Source organism: Dermacentor variabilis, chromosome 11 (assembly GCF_050947875.1).
Source record: "Dermacentor variabilis isolate Ectoservices chromosome 11, ASM5094787v1, whole genome shotgun sequence".
NCBI lineage: Eukaryota > Metazoa > Arthropoda > Arachnida > Ixodida > Ixodidae > Dermacentor > Dermacentor variabilis.
In genome coordinates, this window is record NC_134578.1 from 70,359,676 (window position 1) to 70,383,942 (window position 24,267).

General features: G+C 44.4%; 1 protein-coding gene across 1 annotated transcript in view; it reads left to right on the forward strand.

The window, feature by feature from the left end:
- Positions 1 to 2,819: 2,819 nt before the first annotated feature.
- The window catches only part of LOC142563319 (potassium voltage-gated channel subfamily KQT member 1-like), a 58,460-nt gene continuing 37,012 nt past the window's right edge, over positions 2,820 to 24,267 (forward strand). Inside the window, exons 1-3 of the mRNA XM_075673878.1 lie at positions 2,820 to 2,940; positions 22,660 to 22,750; positions 23,864 to 23,990. Coding sequence (XP_075529993.1) covers positions 2,864 to 2,940; positions 22,660 to 22,750; positions 23,864 to 23,990 — 295 coding nt within the window. The 5' untranslated portion in view covers positions 2,820 to 2,863. The remainder of the gene's footprint in view (positions 2,941 to 22,659; positions 22,751 to 23,863; positions 23,991 to 24,267) is intronic.

Consider the following 24,267-nt stretch of genomic DNA (forward strand, 5'->3'; position numbering starts at 1 on the left):
ACACCGTAAAAATGAACTCTGTTGTACGACGAGTAATACGTTACTTTAGGTCATCTTGCTTTTCGTTGTTTTGCTTTCCGAGTTTATTTATGCTTTCCTCGTTAAGAGTTTTTTCGTACATTCACTTCCGGTCCGTCGCAGCGCCTCACGCGTGTGCTCGCGTTTGGCTCGCACGAGCTTACGTGACCACGAAACTTGAACACGGAAAGCGTGGGGCTACACATTTTGATTACAAACGTCTTACGCGGCTTCCACAACGTTAAACGCTGTACATGAAACATATTATAGCCATTCTCTTTTCCTTCGACCATGACCAGTTGGGCAACCAGAAACTTCCTACGACTATGTGGTTAGGCAAAGCGCCCCAAGATGGCGCTACCAGCGCTGTCGCTGCCGTTCTCGTCACAGATGTATCACAGGAGTATCAATGCTGTATCTGCTGTTGACCAGCATCGGTCATGAGGCTAGCCTAGCGGGTGGCTCCAGATCGACTTCGACCACGTTTATACTGTGACATGCACCGAAATTTCAATACGCAAGCATTCTTGCACTACGCTACCTCTGAAAAATGTGGCCGCGACAGTCGGGAAACGAACCCACCACCTCGTGCGCAGCAGCACAACACCATTGCTTCTGAGCAACCTCGGCAGGTGTCTAGTGTTCCGGTATTACGTAAACTCTACACATCGCCCCTCGATACAACAAACACTGATATAACATTATATCTGATACAATGAAGACCAGTTAAAATGTTTCTAGCAAGTTTCATCATGCAGCAAATATGTCGAAACAACTAAAATTAATAATGATGACGGCAGTTTCGTGTCGAAGGCTGCTTCGGTGTATGGAGGCTCCACTCTGGACGGATTCATAGAAGCGTCGCATAGAGAGGCTGTCATCGTGGGTGGTTAACAGGAGTGTTTTAACTACTACAACAAATGCACTCTACTATGGACGAATGATATCAACTACAAGTGTTGTGAATGCGCGTTCGATATTTCATGACCATGTTAACTTGACGTCTCCGTGCAATGAATTTTTTTAAACACGGTTCTTGTAACAGCGCTATACGGCGGTGCCCACGAGTATTAAAGTTGATGGTGTGCATAATTGCTCGTGCACGCAGGATATCCAGAACTTATTAAATATATTCAGAAGCTTATCCAAAAGTAACGCATTTACTCCTCTAAGATAACTTAGTTCTATATGCAGATAATAGTTAACAAATAAGTACCTCATAACAATGTTATTATTTACAAAGGGATGATTTGGAATTGATATAGCACTCCTTGCGTGCGTGTTTATGTCAACAGATTATGGAGTCATTGTAACATTGCGACCACAATGGTGTGGTTCCTGGAACTACCATCAACTTGGTGGGCTGCCCAACGTTTGTCTTAGAATATGAATTGTTGTATCGACTAAAATGCAAGAGATGCGGGGTTGTATGTTAAAGTTATACAACTATTACACTTCGGCTGAGTGTATTGAAAACATATTAAGCTCTTGTTTTCACTGGGCTCCAAGTTATCCTTGGAAAATACTTTATCAAAATAGCCCTAAATGTATGATGTTCGTTACTCTCGAACATTGACGAGACAAAATGTGCCGCATATGGCAAATGTTCTCGACTAACGCTGTTTGTCTAAAAGGCCTGTTTCGTGAAAAGCAATGCATCAAATTTTAAGCTAGCTTGCTTGCAAAATCCGGAGGAAGATTTATCTTTTCCCAATTCACCTGCCCTAAGAACTTCAACTCCCGACTGCACAAAGCAAATGCGTGAAATTGCAAGAACCAGAGGTTTTGAAGACGGTGCACACGAGAAAAGAAAACTGTTTTCTTTAACAACGCATTTGCAGAGGCAGTGAGAGTCTGTAAATTTTAGGAATCTCTCGCTATTTAGCACGAAATTTTTACAAGTCGACCACGCAATAATATGTTTTGGTCGAATGTTTTCACTTGCGAAAACGAAGGCGTTAACAACTCAAGACATCTGCACCTACTAGGGATATTGAGGCCAGCACCATTCTTGAAATATGCCTTCACGAACTTGCAGAAAAATACATTGCCTGTCCGGTTACTATCATGTAAAAAAGAATTCTTCTCCGCACAGTCCTGGCAAAAGCCGTGCGCAAAATTAGAGATCTGAGTTCGATTATCTTGAATGTACTGCCAACATCAGGTTTCCTGCTAAAAGGACATGCTTTGATAACTAACAGTCTTTAATTGGGCAATTTCAGCATTTGCCCTAAATTACTACCTTGAAGTTGACTAGGCAATCATATTTAAGAAATCATTATCCCGAATATATTGACGCTCACCACCACGAGCGACGCGTTGCTTAAAGAAACTTTACCTCTATAGAAATTTCTTTCAGATTTTCTCATCTCACCATTTGAAGCACGTGTTATGTGCTTGCTTTCAAAGCACACGGGAGTACCAGCGCCCACCTGTTGCTATTTAGAATGAATTGATCTTTTTAATTCATTATTGCTGTAAAGCGTAAGTGTTGGGGCTTGCGATTTCGCTTATTTTATTTTTAAAGCAAGACCACTCAACGCTTCAATTTTTCCGACATTGTCATGGTGACTGTCAGCTCGATGTGAAAAACACTCTTTCACGCGGTCGAACTTCATTTAGAATGCCTTTCTGATGATTTTTTTTGGAGACATTTACAACAAACTGCGACCGAAAAAAGACATAACTTTACTGAAATGAACGCCGTACTTCCGGGTTCCACGAACATGAGTAGGTCCCGAGTATTCGTCATCAATTTTTCACTGAGCTACTGCCCGTTTCTTTTCTTGCTTCCAGGACCAACCTAGGGGTCTTTCCCTTCCGGGATGGCTGCAAAAAGGGAAAGATGACCTTCCAGGGAAAGGTGTACAATTTCCTTGAGCGACCGACGGGCTGGAAGTGCTTCCTCTACCATTTCTCAGTGTAAGTGCCACTAACACTTCCGGAACATCAAAGTGTCGTTGTTTCATTTTCTGCTGCTTCACTCCATACACTGCAGCTTTGGAAATCAATACCTGGTATACACGTATCGTTGTTGTTTTATTTCCTTACTGCTGGCCCGACTAGCTCCCTTCGCTTGGTCTCAACACAAGGCCATAGGAACTTATAATTTTCTAAATTTTATTTGTTTGAAAAGATAGGGAAAGTATGGCAACAAAAATGAGGGTAGTGAAGTATTAGACGAAAACTGGTCTTGTCAGGAAGCACAGAAGAAATAAACGCAAAGGCTTCTGTTAAAAGTCCAAGTCTAAAGTGGGGCTTCGTGTTCGTAATGCAATGTACAAGGTGGTCGCCACTTTAAGTGTGCAGCACGTGACGTAATGATCCTAATTAAACTCTTGAATAATGTAGTCATCACCCTATATTATAAAACGGTATGATGGTACCTTGCCCGTACTTTATACCTATCCAATCATTACGTCGCGCGCTCCGTACTAACACTTGTGACAATGTTATGTCAAGAAACTTGCGTGTGTTTTTAAACGCCCAAAATTCATTCTCAACAGGTGAGAACAAGTCTATAGAGAATTCCTGCGGCTGTGCGCTTGGAAAAGCATGCTATTAGTTTACGTGTCTCTATAGTTCAGTGCCGTCCAATCCCAACCAATTTTGTGTTTCTTGTTACAGGGAAGCACACCTGTGCTCCGCATTTGTAGCGTGCATAAAATATACGCGGAATTCACCAGGGAGGGTGACAGATCTAATGTATCCACAATATATGTAATGTGGCGTGGCCGCATTGATTGTTCTAGACAGCTTTCGCTTGACTATGCATAAAAGAGTAGTCAAAATGCTAATGCTCTCTATTTCGCAACGCCAAAGAATAACGTTCCACAAAGGAGTACTACAGCAACGTCAGTGCGTTCTTTGTAACAACGGCTTACTTAATTGAGAAGCAAGGAACGGTGTTAGGCGAGTTGTTTAATTAACTTATTTATTTATTTATTGTTTGTTTGTTTGTTTATTACCTATACCGCAGCCGATCGCAGGAGTGGGAGCATAGAAAAAGTAAGCAGTGTCAAAGTAAATAGACGCACAAATAAACAATGCACGTCAAGGGGTCCATCAACGAAGAAACAGTTGCATGGAAAATAAGGCCTAGGAGATGTAGTTCCAGGTAAAAATAAATGTAAATTGTCTGGGACAATAAAAATGGTAGGCGACCATAACCTTGACTCAGATGTATCTTAGTGACAATGGCACCTCGGCGTTGGTGTTCTTTAGGTAAAGCGAGCGAACGAATTTCCCCTGGCGCGATATGCTGGCGAGGAGTGAGAGAGGGTGAGGAGCGAGACCTGGCGGTGCGTAGCCCCCTAGCGATCGGCGCACGAAGCGCACCTTATCCGCCCTTTCCGGTGCTGACGTCAGAGCATGTAACGAGCGCGAGCGCGCAGCTGTTGCGAGCGAGCGAGCACGTGAGCATCGGGGGAGGAGAAACCAGAGGGGAGAGAGCGACGTCACATCTGTTCTGCTAGGTGGATATTCAGTCTATGCCAGGCAATTGTGTTCCATTTATTAGCCGGTTAAATACCACGCCACCTACTTGTCTGCTACATCATTAGTGACGTCATTACTTCCGGTTTCTCTTTCCGAGTTTCCAGGAACTTCGCCAAAGTCGTGCTCACGTGGCGGATCTACGATTATGTACTCTGGTGTGCGGAAATCAGTGGTTTCTAATAATTTCGACTTATTCCAGACATTTTAGTAACTCATCTTGTAACTACACTTGGCTCTGACATCATATATACAACGCAACCCATGAATTTTGTACTTTATATTTTTTTTCTTTTTTATTTATTTTAAATTTCGTCACCGGTCGTCTCAGGAGGGGAACCGGAATTGCTGTGCAAGAAACAAGAGTGCCACTCGACGCTCGTGCCACTAAAAATTGTGCTATAGGCAATTAGCGTGTGTTCCTAGGTAGTCTGTGCCATCGTTCCGTGTTTGGGGGGAAAAAGATGTACCTGAATAAGGCGATCTGAGAATGAAAAACGTATACCGGAGGCTGGTTCATGCCCGCAAACTAGAAAAAAGGAGGATATAGAAATCGACAAATACAAGAAGAGAGAAAGCGACAGGACGCGTGGCTTTGCCGTCATCTTTCTTGTATTTAGGCCTTGACGTCGATCCTGGGTTTATCTTTCCTTTTTCTTTTCTTATTGACGCATGCCTGAACCCGCATGAGCTTTTATACACTTCTCCATCAATGGCTGCTTAAGCTACGCATTCGTGATTCACGTTTTTTTTTAATCATCACAGCAACAACTGTAGCTCTAGTACATATAGTTACGTATGCAAATAAATTTTGCACGAACGTACGTCTGTGAACCGAAATTATCATATCAAGCGCAGGTGTATATATATCATTACATTCCGGCTTGTAAACGCTGAGCGTTTGCAAGACCTGATGTCACTGCTATTCAAAGCACGAAAAATCAGACACATGAAGGTCAAAAAACAAGAAAATAGTAATCATATGATAAAAGCTGATCATTTATGCATTCTGTTTCCCTCTCAGGGTTCATTCTGATGCTTATTTTAACAACAACCACAGCTTTCGAGCGTGTTTTCTTTTTTTTTCTTGTTTTCCTCAAGCGCAAGCGCACTTCCTTATAAAGGGATTTAACTCGTTAATCCTATTACTTGTTGCTGCACTTGCAGGATGAAGTCATGTAACCCGCTTAATGATGGGATTGTCGTGCTTACTGTGGCCTGAATAAATGACGACTGCAGCGGCAACTTGAAGAGGAAAAGAGCGTACTCATGTACTAGTTGTTGTGCCGTAAATGCGCCTTTTAACCCTGGACGTTCCCAAACGGGGAAGACGGTTCTGTCAGATCCTGTCAGCGGTGTTTTTGTATTGCGGCAGCATACACATTTTGTGCAGCAGGATCATTTTATGGAAAGATCCTTGCTGCCTTTAATGGTAGTCCAGCGTCAGGTGGTAGCTTTTCGCGTGCCTCATGACCTCGCATGACTCAGGATTTTGGCTGTCGCGACTCCCACTCTGCACAGCACGCGGATTTCAAGTGAACTCGTCTAGAGCATGCCAGAAACTCAGACAAGAGAGAAACAACGTAAGACTCCCGCATTAAAAGAATACACCTCAACCTGGTTCGCCGGCCGCTACCGCAAACTACAACGTACGGCAAATACGCATAGAGACACGTGGTACGTTCGACAAGTTCCTACCGCGTTTCAAGTTGCTTTCCAGCAATGCGCAGTCCTTTCGAGATTGGAACCACGGTTTTACTTTCCCCAGCCGAAGGTTCAAAAGCTCCCAGAGATAGGAGTACCGTGCTGTGGGGGTGGAGCACGGCACTCTGATGGAACCAGTAGAACTTGTTTCGAGCGCTCGGATTTCGACCGGCCCGAGTACAAACGGCACCGCGAGGGCGCTTTCAGAGCATATCATATTGACCGCAAAAAAGACGGGGACAGAGGGAGAGAACACATAAACAGCACGGGCGGCAGCACATACCGCCCGTGCTGTTTATGTGTTCTCTCCCTCTGTCCCCGTCATTTTTGCGGTCAATGTGATATGCAGTAAATACCAACTAGGCCAAAGTGAAGTTCTTCTGTGGCGTTTTTAGAGCACTCTACAGCGAAACGGAACAAACGTACCAATGGTGTGTCAGGTGATTATGCACATGATGTGCAATGCTCCTGCTTTTTAACTTCGTCGCTGGGGGAGATATGCAAAACCCTCAAGTGACATCAGGCTCAGTCACCTGAAGCCGTATGTTTTCCTTCGATAGCAGTTACAGATACATTGCGTGTGCGTTAGCGCCCTTGTGACGTCACGTTATCGACGGCGTAGCCCGTGGCACGTTATGAAGCCTGCACATACGCACGCGCGCGCGAGTGTGCATGCGTGTCTGCGAAGGCTCCCAAGGGTTAAGCCTTCGGAGACGCGGCAGACGCGCACTTCATTTGGCCGAAAAAAAAAAAGACGACGTAGCCAAGTGCGCGAACTGCCACGCTCTGCTCAATCGGCTGCGCAGGGAAGCCATGGCCGCGTTCTGCCTTCCGGTTCTGGCGTGAGCGCTCCCCGCACAAACACTGCGTTGTTCCTACGCACCACAGTACGTAGACTGGTCTGAGCGGGCCGGACAGCAAACTTGAACCCACGAGCGCCGACGGTTCCACTTGGGACTCAACTCGTGCGCCGCCCAGGTGCGACGCCTACAGGGCAGATGCCGGCACTTCTCATGGCACCAGTGTAGTGTCGGCGGACAGACAGGTCCGTTGTTTCTTCTGCTTAGCAGGCAGCTGCGTCGCGTGCTGTGTGACGTCGACGTGTCAACCCACGAGCGCTGTGACAACACTGTCTTGCCTACGATAAACACTGCTATCACTCTCGATGGTTCACTTCCTGAGCTAATGCTAATGTTTTCGCAAATAAAACGAGAAGAAAAGAAAGAAAACATAAGCAGAATAAGGCTTACTATCGGTCGGTTTGTGTACGTGCACTGGCAAGGGGATTAGCACGCAAACACTATATAAAGAATATACTTTGTTGAAGGGAAGGTTCAATGGGTTCGCGATAGGTCATTCAAGTTCCTAGTCCTCGGTTGCCGTCGGTGGCGTTGTCGTAGAGTCGTCAACGTCATCGCCGTTACGTCACAGTCGCCGCTCAACTTGTCATCATACAGCAATCGTCGTCTTGACAGTCGCCATCATTCTCGCCACCGTCGTTGTGAACATGCGGATATTGTGATCGTACCGTCATTACCGCTGCCATGCCATATAAGGCTATTTTTTACAGGCAACAAATAAAAGCAAGAACTTTGGCTAGGTGTCCCTGCTTGACACGAGAACCACAGTGCATGAGATGAGGTGTAAAGTAGAAAACATAAGTAGACACAATTTGTGTCTCGTACATTTGGCCCGTGTCCAATTCGGTCTTAACATGTGAGGTGGCACTGAGGCTTGCTTTCAGTGGTAGTCTACATTTAATTATTGTCGCTTTCAATCGCAATGTAGTAAGCTTTCAATGGCGCTAGCTGACTTTGATAGCTATATCAATATCCACAAAATTTATGGAACCCTCTGATTCTTCTTCAATGTGGACAGCTGACTAATATAGTTATATGAACACACACGAACTAATTTATAGAAACCCCTGGGCCTGGAAGCTTTCCGCGCAGTCGTGTGAGGCTTCCCCTTGTTAATTTTATTTGCCGGTTCCCTCCATTTCCTTTTTTGAAGGGAGAAGTGAAATGTTCTGTAAACAGCTGTCCTGTGGAAAGCTCTACAGGTGTGATATGCCGATCGGCAAGCACACGAATTACCATATAGGCTTGGCACAAGCGTTGATAATTTCTGAATAGAGCTGTTAAAACAAATACTAACCGAAGCTGCCATACCTGACCAAGTCTCGCTCCGTCAACTATGACAGAGAACTTTCCCTCATGCATAGCGCTACATCACTGTGGCATCTTGCTACTAAATATCACAGTGCCGCATCGGGGGCTGTACATAATCGCTTTCTTATGCCGGGAAAGCACGTCAAATCACGAACGAAATGATGCGCCCTTTCTTCAGACGTGAACAGGCTGAAGACAGGTAATACAGGAAAGGTGGCACCATTAGGGATTGGAAGTGTCTAGATCGTACTTTACAGCATGCCGGTTTGGTTTTATTTCTAACTCGTTAATATATTTTCATTGTCTTTCTATAGTTTTATGCCTGTGTCACTTGCACCTCGGGTCTGCAGTTTATAAATGACATAAAGAAAAAAATGCTGCGCTGATAAATAGTAATTCAAACGAAAAATTGGCCAGAACAAACCTTAAAGCAATTTTTATATCCTGTCAAAAAGAGTTGCCTACAAATGAACTGTTCTTTATAAGCTGGTAATATTTATATCATCATTGCATATTCAAATTACGTGAACGATGTATAGGACCGATGTTCGAGACTGTGTCTTGATGGTACATGGTACACCTGACAATGTTTATCGTTTTCTTTTCCTTTTTGTCATTTCGCACACTCTCATTCGAGCTGGTCTGTCTGGTTAGAACATAAGCTTCCTCTATGAATTTGATCAGGGGCTCTATAACGTAAAACTATTCCAAACTTTTCTATTCCAATTCTGCAATCAGCCCACCGCGATTGGTCAAAAACTTTTTTGGACCACCTTCACTTCACCTGTCTGTCACGCGACTTCACAAAAACCGCCATAGCTCCCCATGTGATATGACATGTACACACTGATTATGCATAATTTGCCCGAACAAAACAAGAAGAGTTATTTCTAATTAGACGCCTTTTTGCCATTTACCTTCGGCTATTGGTCAAAAGTTTTCGGGCTGCACCCACTTCACCTGCCTCTTACGTGACGTCACAAAACCGCAAAAACTTACCGCGTCAAAGTGACGCGTACGCGTTAAAGATGCATTAATATGCCGAACAAAACTGAATTCTCTTCTGAATAGCAGCAGGCTGCCCCGTTCCAAAAGGAATAAAAGATGGCTGCCGCCAATCGCTCCGGTACTGGCCACTCGCCCCTGCCGGAAAGCATGGGTTTATTTCCGTGTAATAAAGCTTTTTGCGTGGCCGTGTAACCTTTTCGAGAACTTTCGGCACGTTGAAGACCTCGTTCTGACAATTCTTCTTCGCTAAGGATCCGTTTTAGCGTCATTCTTAAACTTCCGTTGCGTGTCGCCGTGACTGTCGACGAACCACCGCAAGCTAAGAAAAAGTGGACCAATCGTAGACGTCGGCACCCCCCTCTTCGTCCGATTATCGATATTCAGTGCAGTGGCTCGGCCCCATAGGATCCCCCTCCACTTGAGCATGCTCCTCGCCTCCTGTGAGCCAATTATATAAGACAAGCCGCTCAGTGCAGGCAATGTTATTCGTTTTTCAAGCAAACAAAAGTGACCTCCTATGAACGAGCGGAGCATTTGATTGGTTTGTTCAGACAACCCTGCGGATGACCGCCCGATGCTTCCGTTGGCAGTTACGCAAATTTGACATCAGGAGGTTGGAATAAAAACGTATTGGAGTAGTTTTACGTTATACGGCCCCAGGTTCTTAGTGCTCTACAGATCTAACCACACGTGCGAAATCCTAATGTTTACTGTGACAATATTTATTCGTCAAGTACAGATTGCTTTACCTTCACTTACATGAAACACATTCCTCAGCGGACCTTGACAGCGATAGGTTAGATAACAGCGCGCTTTTCCTTTTACCCTACGTGAGCGGTTATGCAAATGGCGTTGCCGTTCTCAGCAATTAAGGCAAAACTAGTGCCTATTTGGGGGCAGAAAACTCCTTTAATAATTGCTCTCTCGGCCCCCAGCGACAAAAACAATATGCGTGGGTTGTCTCACGTGCCGCACCCGACCGGATAATTAAAAGTTTCGCGGCGCGAATGAGACGCACTAACATTCTTACGGTTCACATAGCAAGCTAACGAGAACTAACGATCCAGCACGTTGCTTCCCAAAGGAGGCTGTGTTGTTAGCCAAATTCTTCCGGCAACAATACCATTGCAATTTTGCTGTATACTGCGATACATGTGCTCGCTACACCAAGGCAGTGTTTATCCACTGTGTGCTCTCTTTTACGTAGGTGTTTGCGCGGCCGGTTGCTAGCTAAGTCGGCGAAAGGCTAACGGGCGTAAACGCACTGCCCAAAAAAGTAAGGCATGCAGTGCTTAGTTCCAGACATTGCTACGGACACGTGCGGTGTTTCTGACACCAAAATTTGTTCTCGATGCCGTCATTGTTGTTGCTGCTGCTGCTATTCTCTCGGCACCACAAAGAGCCTAACACAATCTGAACCAGAACGTGTTGTTTTCTGGTCTCAGCGTTCCACGTCTTCTGCGTACTGCCAAAGCATCGTTTTTCGTTATTTTTTATTTGTAATGTAGAAACGTGAGCAGGTACAATTTGTTAGGACCAGCTATACCAAAATCCTAAATGCATTCCTCAGGCACTACTAAAAGATAAAAGGAGAACGCAAGAATGAAATATGAACAAGCAATATCAACGCGAACATGTCACACGCACAGAACATTCAGCTTTCCTTGCCATGTTCTCGGAAATATAACTATGGCTGTTGTTGTTACCCCAGTCGGGTGTTGAATTAAGTTCTTTGGGGTACCCTGTACGTCACGCGTGAAAACGAGTAGCGGCATAAGGGGCAACCGAGCTATTCGTAGCTATTGACAAAACTGCGCGATGTACTCCTCCCACGTGACCCCCTCCTACGTTAAGATGCCACCACACTGTAACCGCCTAGGACACGGAACGGCTGTAAAAAATCTAATGTCATTAGGTACGTAATATGCGCTCAGGCTTACAACTATATTTTAAGTCTTTAAGGCATAGAACCTTTACTTGCAGCAAAAGATGAATAGTCCTAAAAATTATGTCAGTACCTGTTTGAGGCTTTATTTTTTTGTAAGTTTCTTGATGTAGAGGAAGCACTATCGGCACAAAACTACGAGAGATTATATTGTGATGGCACTAACCGAGTAAACCTACTACGAGCGCTTAAGCCGTAATAGATCTTTAGGTAATGAGTTTTTGTGCTCAGAGCCACGTGGAAAATAACGCGCTCCTGCAGAACTGCGCACGAAATGCGATAGGTGGTTACCCCGCGCCGCGATGGCGTGCCTTAGGATAATAGAACTAGAAACACGGAAGCGCTCGAAATTACACTGCGATGGGAAAGTGCCCTTCGAAAGCATCGCGTTATCTTGATTGTCTGCACAGGATCGTAAACTTTGCCCAAGCTTCAGTTCAATCATTACTGTGTTGTCATACTTTAAGATAATGTGCGCGAGTTCAAACTGTCCCATGAGTTAGTGCGTTTGCTACTAGATGACACGTACATCTGTCAACCAAATTCTATAAATGTTGGACCGCCAATTGAAAGATACAAAACGAATTTATCACAAGATGTTAGCACAGCAGTAGTGTCTCCAGCTAGCACACTTCGCCAGTGAAGATTCCTGTGTGGACAGGCGAGCGTGGATTAAAGCTGTCATGCGGTGAATTACAAAATTTCAATATATTACGAAAGACAATGACAGCAATATTAAAACGGGTACACTAATAACTATCAGTACAGCTTACGACACTTCTTATACATGTACATTTTTTTTTAACTTGGCCTAAGTATTTTGAAAAGACTTCTTTTATCGTTGCATAGACAATGAACTTAAAGCGCCTTACGTCCAGTCCTCGACCATTTGCTGAAGCACTAGAGTACAAAAGAAATTCACTATCAAATAATATAGCTCAGAAATGTTTGGCGCCAAAAGTATGCGTCAGTCAAGGTGTTCATTCCTAGGATATATTTTATAAATTACGACCAAATACAGGTAAGCGCAATGCCGCGAACATGACTGCGAACGTCGGTTCATTTAGAATAAAAACGGGCACCGTTGAGGGCTCTCTATAATATGGGATAAAATAGGGAATAGAAGATATAATTTATTGACAGGAAAAACAGAGAGGTTGACCTGAGCTAGTGCGCTCTAGTGTGCTACTCTGCATGGCCGAAGAGGGGAGTGAAAGTACTGGACTAGGTGAGGATAATAAGAGATGGGGTGAGCGCTTATATATATATTGAACAGTGACCCTACTAGAGCCAAGTCTATATTATACATTATGGACGCGACTGATGCAGCTCATGAAGAAGTACATTTTTATTTCTGATAAAAGTTGCTGCGTTTTTATGTTTAAAGCAGAAGTAGAAGACGGTGGTTTTGGTACGGTGTACGATGCAGCCGACGGTAAGTTGTTACGAAGCGCACTGGCTTCATGCTTGGTGCAGCTTGACGCTGGCTGTGCGCCTGTTAAATTTCTTAGAGGGCATGTCTTAACAACGAACGGTGCATCTTTATAGTGTGCCATTTCTGGATACCCTAAGGCACACAATGACTGTACTGAGTGACACCTATAAAATTGCTATCTGTGCTTTGCGTGGCGTGCATAAAAAGACTATACGCGAATTGTTTTTCGAAAGATGATTTACTTGTCGAATCTCCTTTCACATTTACTATAGCTAAGCTCGCAAGGCCTCAGTCCTTACTCAGGTCATCAATAACAGCCTTGGTCAACGTCGACTCTGTCTATGTTCTAATCGAAATAATGGCACCGTCGACCAAAAAGTTTGCGGACCACGGGATATCAGAAAACGTTGAACTTCTGAGTACCTTGTATCAGTAGTTAGTCAAACTGTTTATCAGAATGCTGTTCGCATATACTAGTAGAGGCTGTCAATGCCAGGCTAGCTAGTGAGGCAGCGGATATATTCAGCTCTTTCTCAGATCGCATGGTCCGTAAACTTTTTTGGTCGACAGTGCATGCCTTTTCAGGGCTTCAAATTTATCGAAGCATCACAGGAACAAAATACTTGCTTTTGTAACATGGTATTGAGCATTATATCGTTTTGGGTAGTGTCATACGTGTATAACATGTTTCTCAAACCTGCCGCTATTCTTAGAGGCTTCAGGTTATGAGTCAAAATGATCACGGCATGTTGGACCAGCGACGCCCTGAAGATGCATATTCCCGCGTTCACCGATCGCCTTCCCTCAATCCGCAAACGCCTCCCGCGCGGAATGTCCCAAGGAATCCAGCCAGTCACAATGGGTGGCATGGAATGTGGCATGTGAAGAAGGTTGTGTCAGAGAAATGTATGAAGCGACCAATGGTGATGAGCGCCTCTTTTCTTCTTTCTTATCATTATGTGCAGTACCATTACATGAGATTCTTAAATGCGACCTCACCACAACAAGAGGGAGTACGTTACCTTGCTCTCAATGAAGCTCGTCGATATTTTTTTTCCCGATGAATTCGGGCCTGGCCACCGCTATCATAGCAGCCGCCCACTACGACACGAACCAGCACCCCATTCGAGGTTGCCATGCATACCTCTAATGCTTAAAGCGAATGGGTTTGCTTTTTTTTTTCTTTTTATTAAAGACGGTACCATTCAAATCAAATCAACGTATTTTTACCGCATTCTTGCTATTCCCCGAGCACTATTTCATCGATTTGCATGCCTGCAGCAGGGATATCCAAGCTTATGATATTACTTTTCGGGACATCACAGCAGCTATAACGTAAAGCTATTTCAATCTGTTTTATTCCGTTTCGAGCGCTAGCGCTCGACGATTGGTCAAAAATACTTCGGGCCAACCCCCGTTAACCTGCCTGTCAAGTGAAGTCACAAATAACGCGAAACCTTCAAACCCAACATGACTTTTACAGACTTGAGTGTCCAAAATTCGACCGCAACAAGAGAAAAATAGATTTCCGGTTCTGCGCTTTTTTTTTTCGTCATTAGCCCTCCGCAGTTGGCCAAAAAATTTTGGGCTGCACCCACTTTGCCTATCCGCCAGGCAGGTCACAAAACTGCACCCACTTTGCCTATCCGCTAGGCAGGTCACAAAACTCCAAAAACTCGCCACAGCAAAATGGCGCGTATGCACTACAAATGGAATATAGTGCCGTACGCAAAATCGTTTCTTTCTTTTTCTTATTTCTTTTTTTGTCGGCATACCTGGATACTGCCCCGTTCTGAAAGGAATAAAAGATGGCTGCCCCCCAGCCGTTCTCGCTGACTACTCGGAGCTGCCGGGGACAATACATTTCTCTGCGTATAAGAACATTCTTTGCCTGGCAGTGTAACGCTGCCGAGAGAGAGAGCGAGATAGCAAAGAGAGGAAAGGCCGAACCGCTTAGGCACGCATACGAGCTCGCTCTGACAATTCGACAATACAATTTCATGGCATTTTTAAGTTTCTGTTGCATGGCGCTGAGAATTTTGACCAAGTACCGCAAGCATAGCAAGGGGAAGCGTGCCATCGTAAATGCCGTAGCCACCCTCCTCATCTAGTTATCTGCTTTTACTGCGCTAACACGGACCCATCGAAATCATCACCATTTTTACGCGAGCCCCGCCTGTTGTGAGTCAATTAGACAAAAAACACCGATCAACGTAGGCAAAGCTATTTACTTTCAAGAGAGAGATAATTTTTAATGGCAGAAAGGTGGAGAGGTCGCCCTAAGTCAAGTGCTATTTACTTTCAAGGCAAACGAAGGGGGTCTATAAAAGAGGACAGCGTTTTATTGGGGCTGTTCAAACACAGATACGTGTCACCGCACGATGCTTGCGTCAGTGGTTACTTAAATTTGACGTTAGAAAATTTGGGAAAAACACCACGGTATAGTTCAACATTATATGACCCCAGGTGGCATCTTCTCATTAAGGGAGCAATTAAACGAAATGTCGGTTATAGCTATAGAACGACACAAATTAACTAGTTTTACAGGAAGTGCAGATTGGCTGTAACAATATATTGGTGTGAGCCTGCTGTTGGAAACGCGCGGAGTGAATTCTTTACCTTTAGCCTTGGAATCCCGAAATCATCATTTTCCTCACTTGTGGGCCCGTCGAGGTGAACGGCTGCAAGGGAAAAGTAAAGAGACGGCTAGCGATATGCGGCCAAGGGCCGTTGCTTGACGAGAGAAGCGCAATGGGATAATTGGTAGTCAGCGTTGGGCGGCCATCGCCATGACGGCACAGAAGGCGTAAACGCCGTATTCATCCTGCACTGCGCGCATTGTGATCGTTGTAGCAACGCGTTTCTGAGACCGTGACCATTGTAGGAACCACTTTCAGAGCGAGGGCTTACTTGACAAGTGTATGCGCGCCTATAGTTTCGCATTCACTGATTTCGTTGACGCACGGCCTGCAATTACTGAGCTACTACGCTATCGGTTTTGCCAAAGGGTGCATGCAGGTAGGAGCGGAGAGTGGGGTGACACATCACAGGTCAGTCACCCTGACCCCTTAGCTTGCAGGTGCTACCTGTTTATTACTATTTCATTGTGACCATTGCGTTGGGATATGCGGCTTCGCGCAGGATACGATTGGTACGCGTACGTGACCCTCTCCCTTGCTGCGTTTCTTTAGTTTCTTTTCAGGAGAGGAGCGAACATCTGAAGATGAGGTCAACGCAAGCGGGTGTGTATATAGACGAGGCCCAATGCTTGAATATTGAATAGCTGGTGGACCACTCACACGATGACCCTTGTAACGGATTGACGAGTGATGTGTCGACGGACCGTACTCAGAACCACTCTGTGGTGATTATAGGCTGTAAATGTTGGGGGCTGGGCACCAAGGTGTCGAAAAGGTGACCCGGTTGCTCTGACCCAGCATTCTGGACTCAACTTGCGGTGCTATGCACCATAGGCTCTGCCGATACAGGATAACCCTATATGTTCTAGTTCCACCTTGCATCTTTATATGCCATTTCTTGTAAAAAGTTGTTAATACCAAGCTTTTTCAAGCTTCATCAGTGGCTGCTTCCATCCATCCGAAACGTCCAGCGAACCTAACGCTGCTACCCTCAGCGGCACTACTTCTCACTTGCATGTGCACCATCTCTGGCGGCTTCTCTCGGACGCCTAAGTGGAAAAGTAACAACGTACCTTCGAGAGGGAGGAAGCAGCCCTTCCATCCTCACTATCGGTCACCCAGCCTTCAGGAACTGTGGCACTCATTAAGTGATGTTACTAGAAATATGCTTAAAAAAGTTGTGCCTTCTGCAGAGCTCATAGCTTCGAAAAGACCTTGAGCGCATAAGCCGCGAAATACGCCAACCATCGCTGATTTTCTGCGAAGCCATCCGGCCTTCCCCGAGTTCACTGTGGATTACACGGCGAATTTCTTGAGCGCTGCAATTTAGCGACGACACTACGGAAATTACGCATCATGCCGTGCAGACACAGCTTTATAATACTGCAAGAGACAATGCGGCACCAGGTGGAACAATCTAGCAGACGTTATGCCGACCAATTTGCCAGCGATAGTTCCTGCTGCACTGCCCTGCTTTTCGGGAACTTCTGCAAGAAATAAAGCGCTTGCGCTTGAAGCAGAGTTTTCGTTACACTAGCGGAATTTCAGGCGCTTCAAGAAACTTTGCCTTCCCTGCACTTCCGCCTTCATTACGACTAACCCGACATGACATCTCTGGTGCCTGACGTGGAGTTTCTTTCGCGTCTTTTTCATCGCAACAGCCATACGTAATATCATTTCGTCCGGGAGGCAAGAATAGCACGTAATGTTTGTCAGTGCCTTTGTTTTAGTGTGCAATGAATGGCTCAGTCCATTGCAGGCATGCCGGGCAACCGTTTCCTTTTTCCAGAAAGTGAAATTTTGAAGTCCCCATTTTCACCGCCGTCAGTGGAAGCGAAGCTGCTACTTAGAGTAGATACAGTGTAGGTGGAGGACTCCCATTCGAGAGCACCCAATGGAAACGTGCACTTCGAATTTTGACAAAAATTTATCTTAATAGGCAGTATAGTAGAGAAACAAGATTTACAGGAGCCTATAACATGGATCTAGAAGACGGGCGCCTTGGGCTCTTTGTCTCAGACTCACTGGAATTTCGTTCGTGATCCTGCGAGGTCCCACATGTCCATCATCTTTTCTAAGCTCGTTTGTTATTTCTCTCGTTCCGCACAAAAAACGTTGATTGAAACTTTCGTGCACCTATTAAACTGTCGCTCTTTCATTTTTTTTTGCCTTTCTTCAAGAATCCTATTACACGGTCCTTCAGTATATCAGGATAATGGAATATGATTAAGTATTGTCCGAATGCAAGAATGAAATAATAAAAGCAAGGGCATTGACGCCAAGGTTGGCAAACAGCTAAGTTCTTTTTCTTTGGAATCCAAAAAGCTTTTATTATGCTTAGTGTCTACGTTCGAGAATATTTAGCGTTTTTCCTGAAGTATATGCTTTCAAAAACAAATTTAAACAAAAAGAAACAATAGGAAACACAGAACTGATCATCGACGAAATGGCAGGCTATTTAAGAAAATGGATTCTGAATATCTTTCAAAGATCTTTTCTTTATATCGTTAAACTCCAGTAAAGAGGAGGAGGAGAAGGAGGAGGAGGAGTTGGTGCTGGTGGTGGTGGTGGTTGTCGAATATTTTTGGCATGGCAAGATAAAAATGTATTTCACAACGTAAAATCATATTTCAGTTTATGGAATATCGCTTCTTTCCTGATCTAACGTCCCCTGCTCCATATTCTGGAAGCTGCAATATCTCTGCCTGTAACTGTTTGTCGTCGCAGCAAAAGTCGGTCAAGGCACTGTTGACTTTTCTACGTGGCAGTGGCCTATTAGAAAGACTGTAATCACCCCATTTCGTTCCTTTTCATATTTTTTGCGCTTTTATTTTTGTCACGCTCTTCTTTCCGTCTTTACTTCCCCTTTCCCTTCCCCTAGTGCAGGGTAGCAAACCGGACGTTTTAAGTCTGGTTAACCTCCCTGCCTTCCTCTCATTTGCATCTCTCTCTCTCTCTGTTTGTATTACGAGAGGCGTAGTTACGAAAAGATGAACATCGTAATGACTTTCGTATCACATATCTGTGTTCTCACTAGCATTATCCGCTAAGAGTCTAATTTACAGACCTGTACGCTGGACACGTTTGTACTCATGTCATGGCAATTGTGGGCACATTGTGTCTATAATTGTAATCTCCCGCCACCATGCTGGGCAAATCGAGGCGACGTCTTCCTGCAGTGTCCGCCGGCGCAATGCAGCATAATAAGTAACACTAGAAATTAATTAAATGATGGGGTTTATGTGCCAAAACAACGATCTCATTATGCGACACGCCTAGAGGGAGGCTCCAGAATAATTTGGGCCACCTGGGGTTTTTTAACGCCCACCTAAATTTAAGCACGCGGTTGTTCTCGCATTTCGCCCAGAGCTAAATGCGATCGCCGTGGCCGGGATTTGATCCCGCGACCTCGTGCTTGGTAGCCCAGCCCGTTAGACACTAAGCAACTGCGGCGAGTCATCAGTAACTCTAGCGCTTAGTATGCTATGCGCTCTTTCCATAGAAATAAGCAAGCGTTCATTTTTGTCGATACAGACGGATGTGGCCATGGCAACTTCCATATCATCCCTGTATTCATTCGCTGTCTGCTTATAGGCAACGTCCATACATAACAAAAAAAAAACAATTTGTCTTGACTATGAGGCTGCAACATTCTGAGTTTGCCTGACTGTTTATTGAAAACTCCTTCCTTTTCCAATTGACGTACACACATGACTAGAAAAATACAGGCAGCTCGTTTAACATACCACTTGATATTTATGAGAAGCATTACACAAGCGCAACCACAGCAAATGTATACGAAGTATTCTCTTGAACTAATGTTATATGTGTTCATATACCGCATCGATACTCACTTACATATATGTTGATTCATTCTGAAATTAAATTTTACGCATGAAATCTGCATGAGAAGAAGCAAAAATATTTATTTTGATTGATTTGGCTTAACACAGCCCAATAGTGGAATAGTTTTTTGAGGGCTCATTCCTATTTCGTAAATGCGGCGACATCCCGACTGCACAGTAGAACTCACCGCTGCTTAGGGACGCTTAATTGTGCGTAGTGTATCTTACCTCGCAGCTTCAACTTCCAGCTATAGATTTTGTTGTTTTGGGGTATTTTACTTTGTATGCGGTGATGAAAGTCAGTTTCACCAATGCTTCACTATGCTCACACTATAATGTTTGCTCACACATGCTCACACCAGAATGTTTGTGTGCTTGGGGTATGTGTCTGTGTGTTATACAGGAAAATAAGTAGCCTCAATGTTTTCACTGCGCCTTGAAAAAGCAGATTTTATTCGCGGCAGATAACCAACAGCGCACTGAAAACCAAGGTGAACGAAGACGTGGGCATAACACAAGCGCTGACTTTATTGCAGCCTAAGTGCCTATATCTCTACAGTTAAACGGGCCCTCGAACACTTTTCAAGTCACCGCTTTGAGGTCGCGAGTTGCCTAGGTTGGCGGTTGGAGTTGTAAATACAACAAAAATGATAGCGACCCTGCTGCGCATTCCCATGTCATCCAGCCGAAAAATTTGAAACAAAACATTTCTCCGGCCCCAAAATTAATATGTGGACGAATTATCAGCGAAGCCGTTTAGCTTGCATACACGGGCTGCATACATTATTAAATCATACGTTTTTTTTTTCATACGGCACCACACTACGCCGGCACAAGCGCCACCGCGGTCACCGCACCTTCCATGCATTTGCCGCAACCGCTGCCGCAGCCGCGCCGGCATCTCCGATGCGTGTGACGTAATAACCACAGAAGCGCAGGCCACGTGCACAGGCGCCTTCGCCACACTCCTTCCCCCTCTCCCCCTACCCGTCTCCATTGCTGCAGCGTCGTCGCCACACTCTTTCCCCTCTCCCCCTACACGTCTGGATTCCTGACCGCACGCTGTGTCCCCGATACGGGCGTAATACAGTGTACGCGTTACACAGCTTCACTGTAATACAAGAAAGAAATGCATGCCCTCAATTCAAATTCATCCTGATCTTCTTTTGTCCATTTCTCTCGCCCACTGACGTAGCCCCTCGCTGCCAATGATAGAGCCCAAAGCACCTATGTAGCGGAAGATCGCACTTCATGGTTGCCTACATATTTCTATGTTCAAGGGATTCCGGCTGCTCCGATGTGCTCATGAGTTACGACGCTGGTCGAGCATGCTGGGACTGCGCAACGCCTCTTGTCTTCAGTTCAGCTTTAGGACCGCGCAGCACCGCGAACAACAAAAAAAGGGTGTGTCAAGAACCAAGGTGATAAACCTGCATTACGAGAACAACGTGCGAAACGAGGCACTGAGTCGACAAAGCTGCTCACGAGCGTACAAAATTGATAAGAGTAGCTTCTGTGCTCAGAGGCCAGAGGTATGCCGCCATACCAGAGGCGAAAGGACCGCCAGCACCGCAACCGTGTTTAGTGGTTGCAGTGTCTTTTTTTTACTGTATCTCTTTGCGTCAATATAAAGATTAAGCAAACGAAACATAAAGCCAATCATTCATTAATTACCTTTTTGTTGTGTAGCAGTAGATACCTGTTCGAAATTAGTTTTTAACTAATCGAGATTGTGACGTTGGTGATGGTTCTGGCGAGCGCCATTGGATGATGACACAATCGGCAGCGATCTTGCGATTTGCTTGCGTGATTAAATTATTCAATATTTTGATATCACTGCTTTTGCCGAAGCTAGAGGCATCGCCAACCTTTAGCCTACGCAACGTACAACAGAAAGTCGGCGGTTTCAAAAGTCTTCGAGGGCATTTTATTAATAAAAAAAACGCGAGCATGTCTTGCGGTTTCTGAGATATTGCTGAGCAAGTGTCCCCTCGCTGACGTTCATAGGCTGATCTCCCTTACAGGCTTGTGAATAATAATTATATATTTCTGGTCTTGATCAACTCATCTTGAGTAAACACTGTAACCGTGTCAATGTCATTATTCCAAAAAGGCATTTATACTTTCTCACGAACACTACAAGTACCTTTTATTTTAGGGTACTAATTCTCTGATACGTCCCATGATGACTTCAAGACTTCTCTTTAATTTTTAAACGACTATTCTTGTTTTTATTTACTTGTAGTAAGACATTAACGAGTCATTCCCAGTAATGTTAAATTGGATGCCGCTGCATTGAACGACTAAGGTTATGCTGCCTCCGTGATCCGGTCAAGCTATTCCTTGTTTCCTTTTCTTACCATGCTTTTCTTCTAAAAAGAAGTGACTCAAGTGATAATTAAGAAGCGTAATCTCCTATTTCACTTCGGTCTATTGCAACTCGTTGTAGTGTCGACAAGAAGAGATGAAGCTACGGACAGCCTTACTACGTACAGTCTGTCTTAGCTGCATTTATAACTAGCAAAGGAACATTCGACCCATGTCACAAACATTGTTTTATGAGCCTTTCAGCTTAATGGCACTTAGGCATTGTGCGGACCCGATTATAAAAGCGAACATTTCAATGCCTAGCCACCCCCCCCCCCCCCGTCCTCTTCGCGTTGTCGCGTCATTTAGTTGCTCGATAGGTATCTTCCTTGGTATGGCACAACAAACTCACTTATATACCATGTAATTATCCCACCGCATAATGCATGGGAGCGTTCCTTTGTTCTGCATAAGAAAATATTGCATCACAACATAACACTTGTACATATAATGAAAGCTCACAGGCATATTCCAAGCGCACAAGTATCTTTATGAAATAACGCATCTTACTGAACGGCTTCTATGATTTCCTGATGTTTTTTTATACTTTTGCTATCTTATTCTGAGCCATTAGATATGTAAACGATGGGAATGTGTAATTCTTCGTCAATTCCCCATAATGGGTAGGGGACCACTGTGGCATAAGTGATATGGAAGTCTCTGTACGTATACTTCTGTCATTACCATTCTTCCCTCGATAAGCATCAAACATTGCCTTCATCCTCGTTTCATTGCTGCATCGACATCTCACAGTGTACTTCATTTGAATCAATGTTTGCGTTTCTACTGAACTTGTGGAATGTGTAGTCCATAAGCACAAATATCGCATGATAGTAAAGCCGTGACTCGTGTCACGCATGATCATAAGCGTTGCAACATAATACTCGTTCAGAGCATTTGTACGGGTCGCATTTAGTTGTACAACATTTAATTGATTACGCCACGAAAGCTTCCTTTCACGTACACTTCATCGTGGCCGTCGAACGTGCAATACACTTTCTAACTGTCCCTCCTACTATTTTTTTTCTTACAGATTTCTAGTTGTATTGATTTGCCTCATCTTCAGCGTCCTGTCCACCATCGACCAATACAGCGATTTTGCCATGTCATCTTTGTACTACATGGTAATGTACACCTTAAGTACTTTTTATACATTCAATATTTCACACTTACAACTACAATAGCAGCTACCGATGCTTAGAGGCAAATATCCTGCAGCTACACAAGCAGGTGGTTGGATAGTAGGCAGAATTTCAGTTCGTAGGTGGAGTTTCAGAGAAAGGCCAACAATTCTGAGGGCTTTCACAATGCAGATAAAGAGGTTAACAATAGGTCGAAAGATCATTTGGGCGCACGCAGAAATTAGCGATTTGCAGATATCACGGAAACCTTTTAATTAACTGAAATCTTTCATTAGCACTCGAGTTACTCACTTTAGCGATCATGTTGCATGACCAAAATGAATCTGATGAGCGTGAAAATTTCAACACACAATATAAGTCCTCCGGCTATCATCAACATCAAAATATTTCTCACCAATAGCCTGCACACAGCACATTGACATTACGCTTAGTCTCTGCGCGTACTCAATAATAAAGGCTTGTGTATAGGAGGGCAATTAGTCAGTTGGTAGTGTATATTCCCGTTCGCGTGCAGACACCTATTTTAATTACGATGGTGGCTACGGGATGCAGCTAAGTTTACATCCTACGAGCGCTGAAAGTGGGAGCACGATATCATCCCTGTTATGACGCCATGCAGACGATATATCGTTATTAGTGCTGGAGCACTTAGGCATTAACACATCATCACTTTACCCTACCACCGACCTTCTAAATCTTTGCACTGCGGCGCTGTAACCTGTCCTTTCAGCCGTGTAGCAATCATGCCCAGGAGAAGGTGTCCACGTGCTTCTAGGAAGTAATATACGAAGAAATATGACACAGCCCAGCAGTTCTGGTCAGAAAGATTACTCCTAACCTAGGTTTTCTACGGTGGTTCGCACTTTAGGTCCAAACCTAACCTAACCTAACCTAACGTCATTGACGCTGAAGTTTAATGTGAACATACCAAAACTAAAAATTGACCATCAGAAACTGGAAACAAGACAATACTTTATAAAAGTAAAGCTCAAAACACAAAAAAGAGAGAATAAGTCAATTACCAACGATCTAGACGTCGCTTTGACAAAGTACCTAACGTCGCTCATTTTGGGTTTCTTTTCGATATTTTTTCAGGAGATTTTTCTCGTAGTCTTTTTTGGAATGGAGTACTGTGTCCGACTTTGGGCTGCCGGATGTCGGAGCAAGTATCTGGGATTCTGGGGCCGGTTGCGGTTTGCTCGAAAGCCCATTTCTATCATAGGTAAGCAGAATACGATGTCGTTTATGGGTTTGAGCAGTGTCAGTACACAGTTGTGCAGGGTGGAACGTCCGAGTCCCAACTGTTTAATGCGAAAGCCACGTTCCATGTGGCGTTGCGCAATCAAGTACTGCTCTATTTGTTCTGTCAACTTTAAGATAACGTTATTTTTTTCTTGGGAGGAATAAACAAGATGTCGGCACCAACTTATGGTGTTACTTTTTTCTTGCATAAGTAACATGGAAATGGCCTCACAGATTACGCAACATCGCAGTGGTAA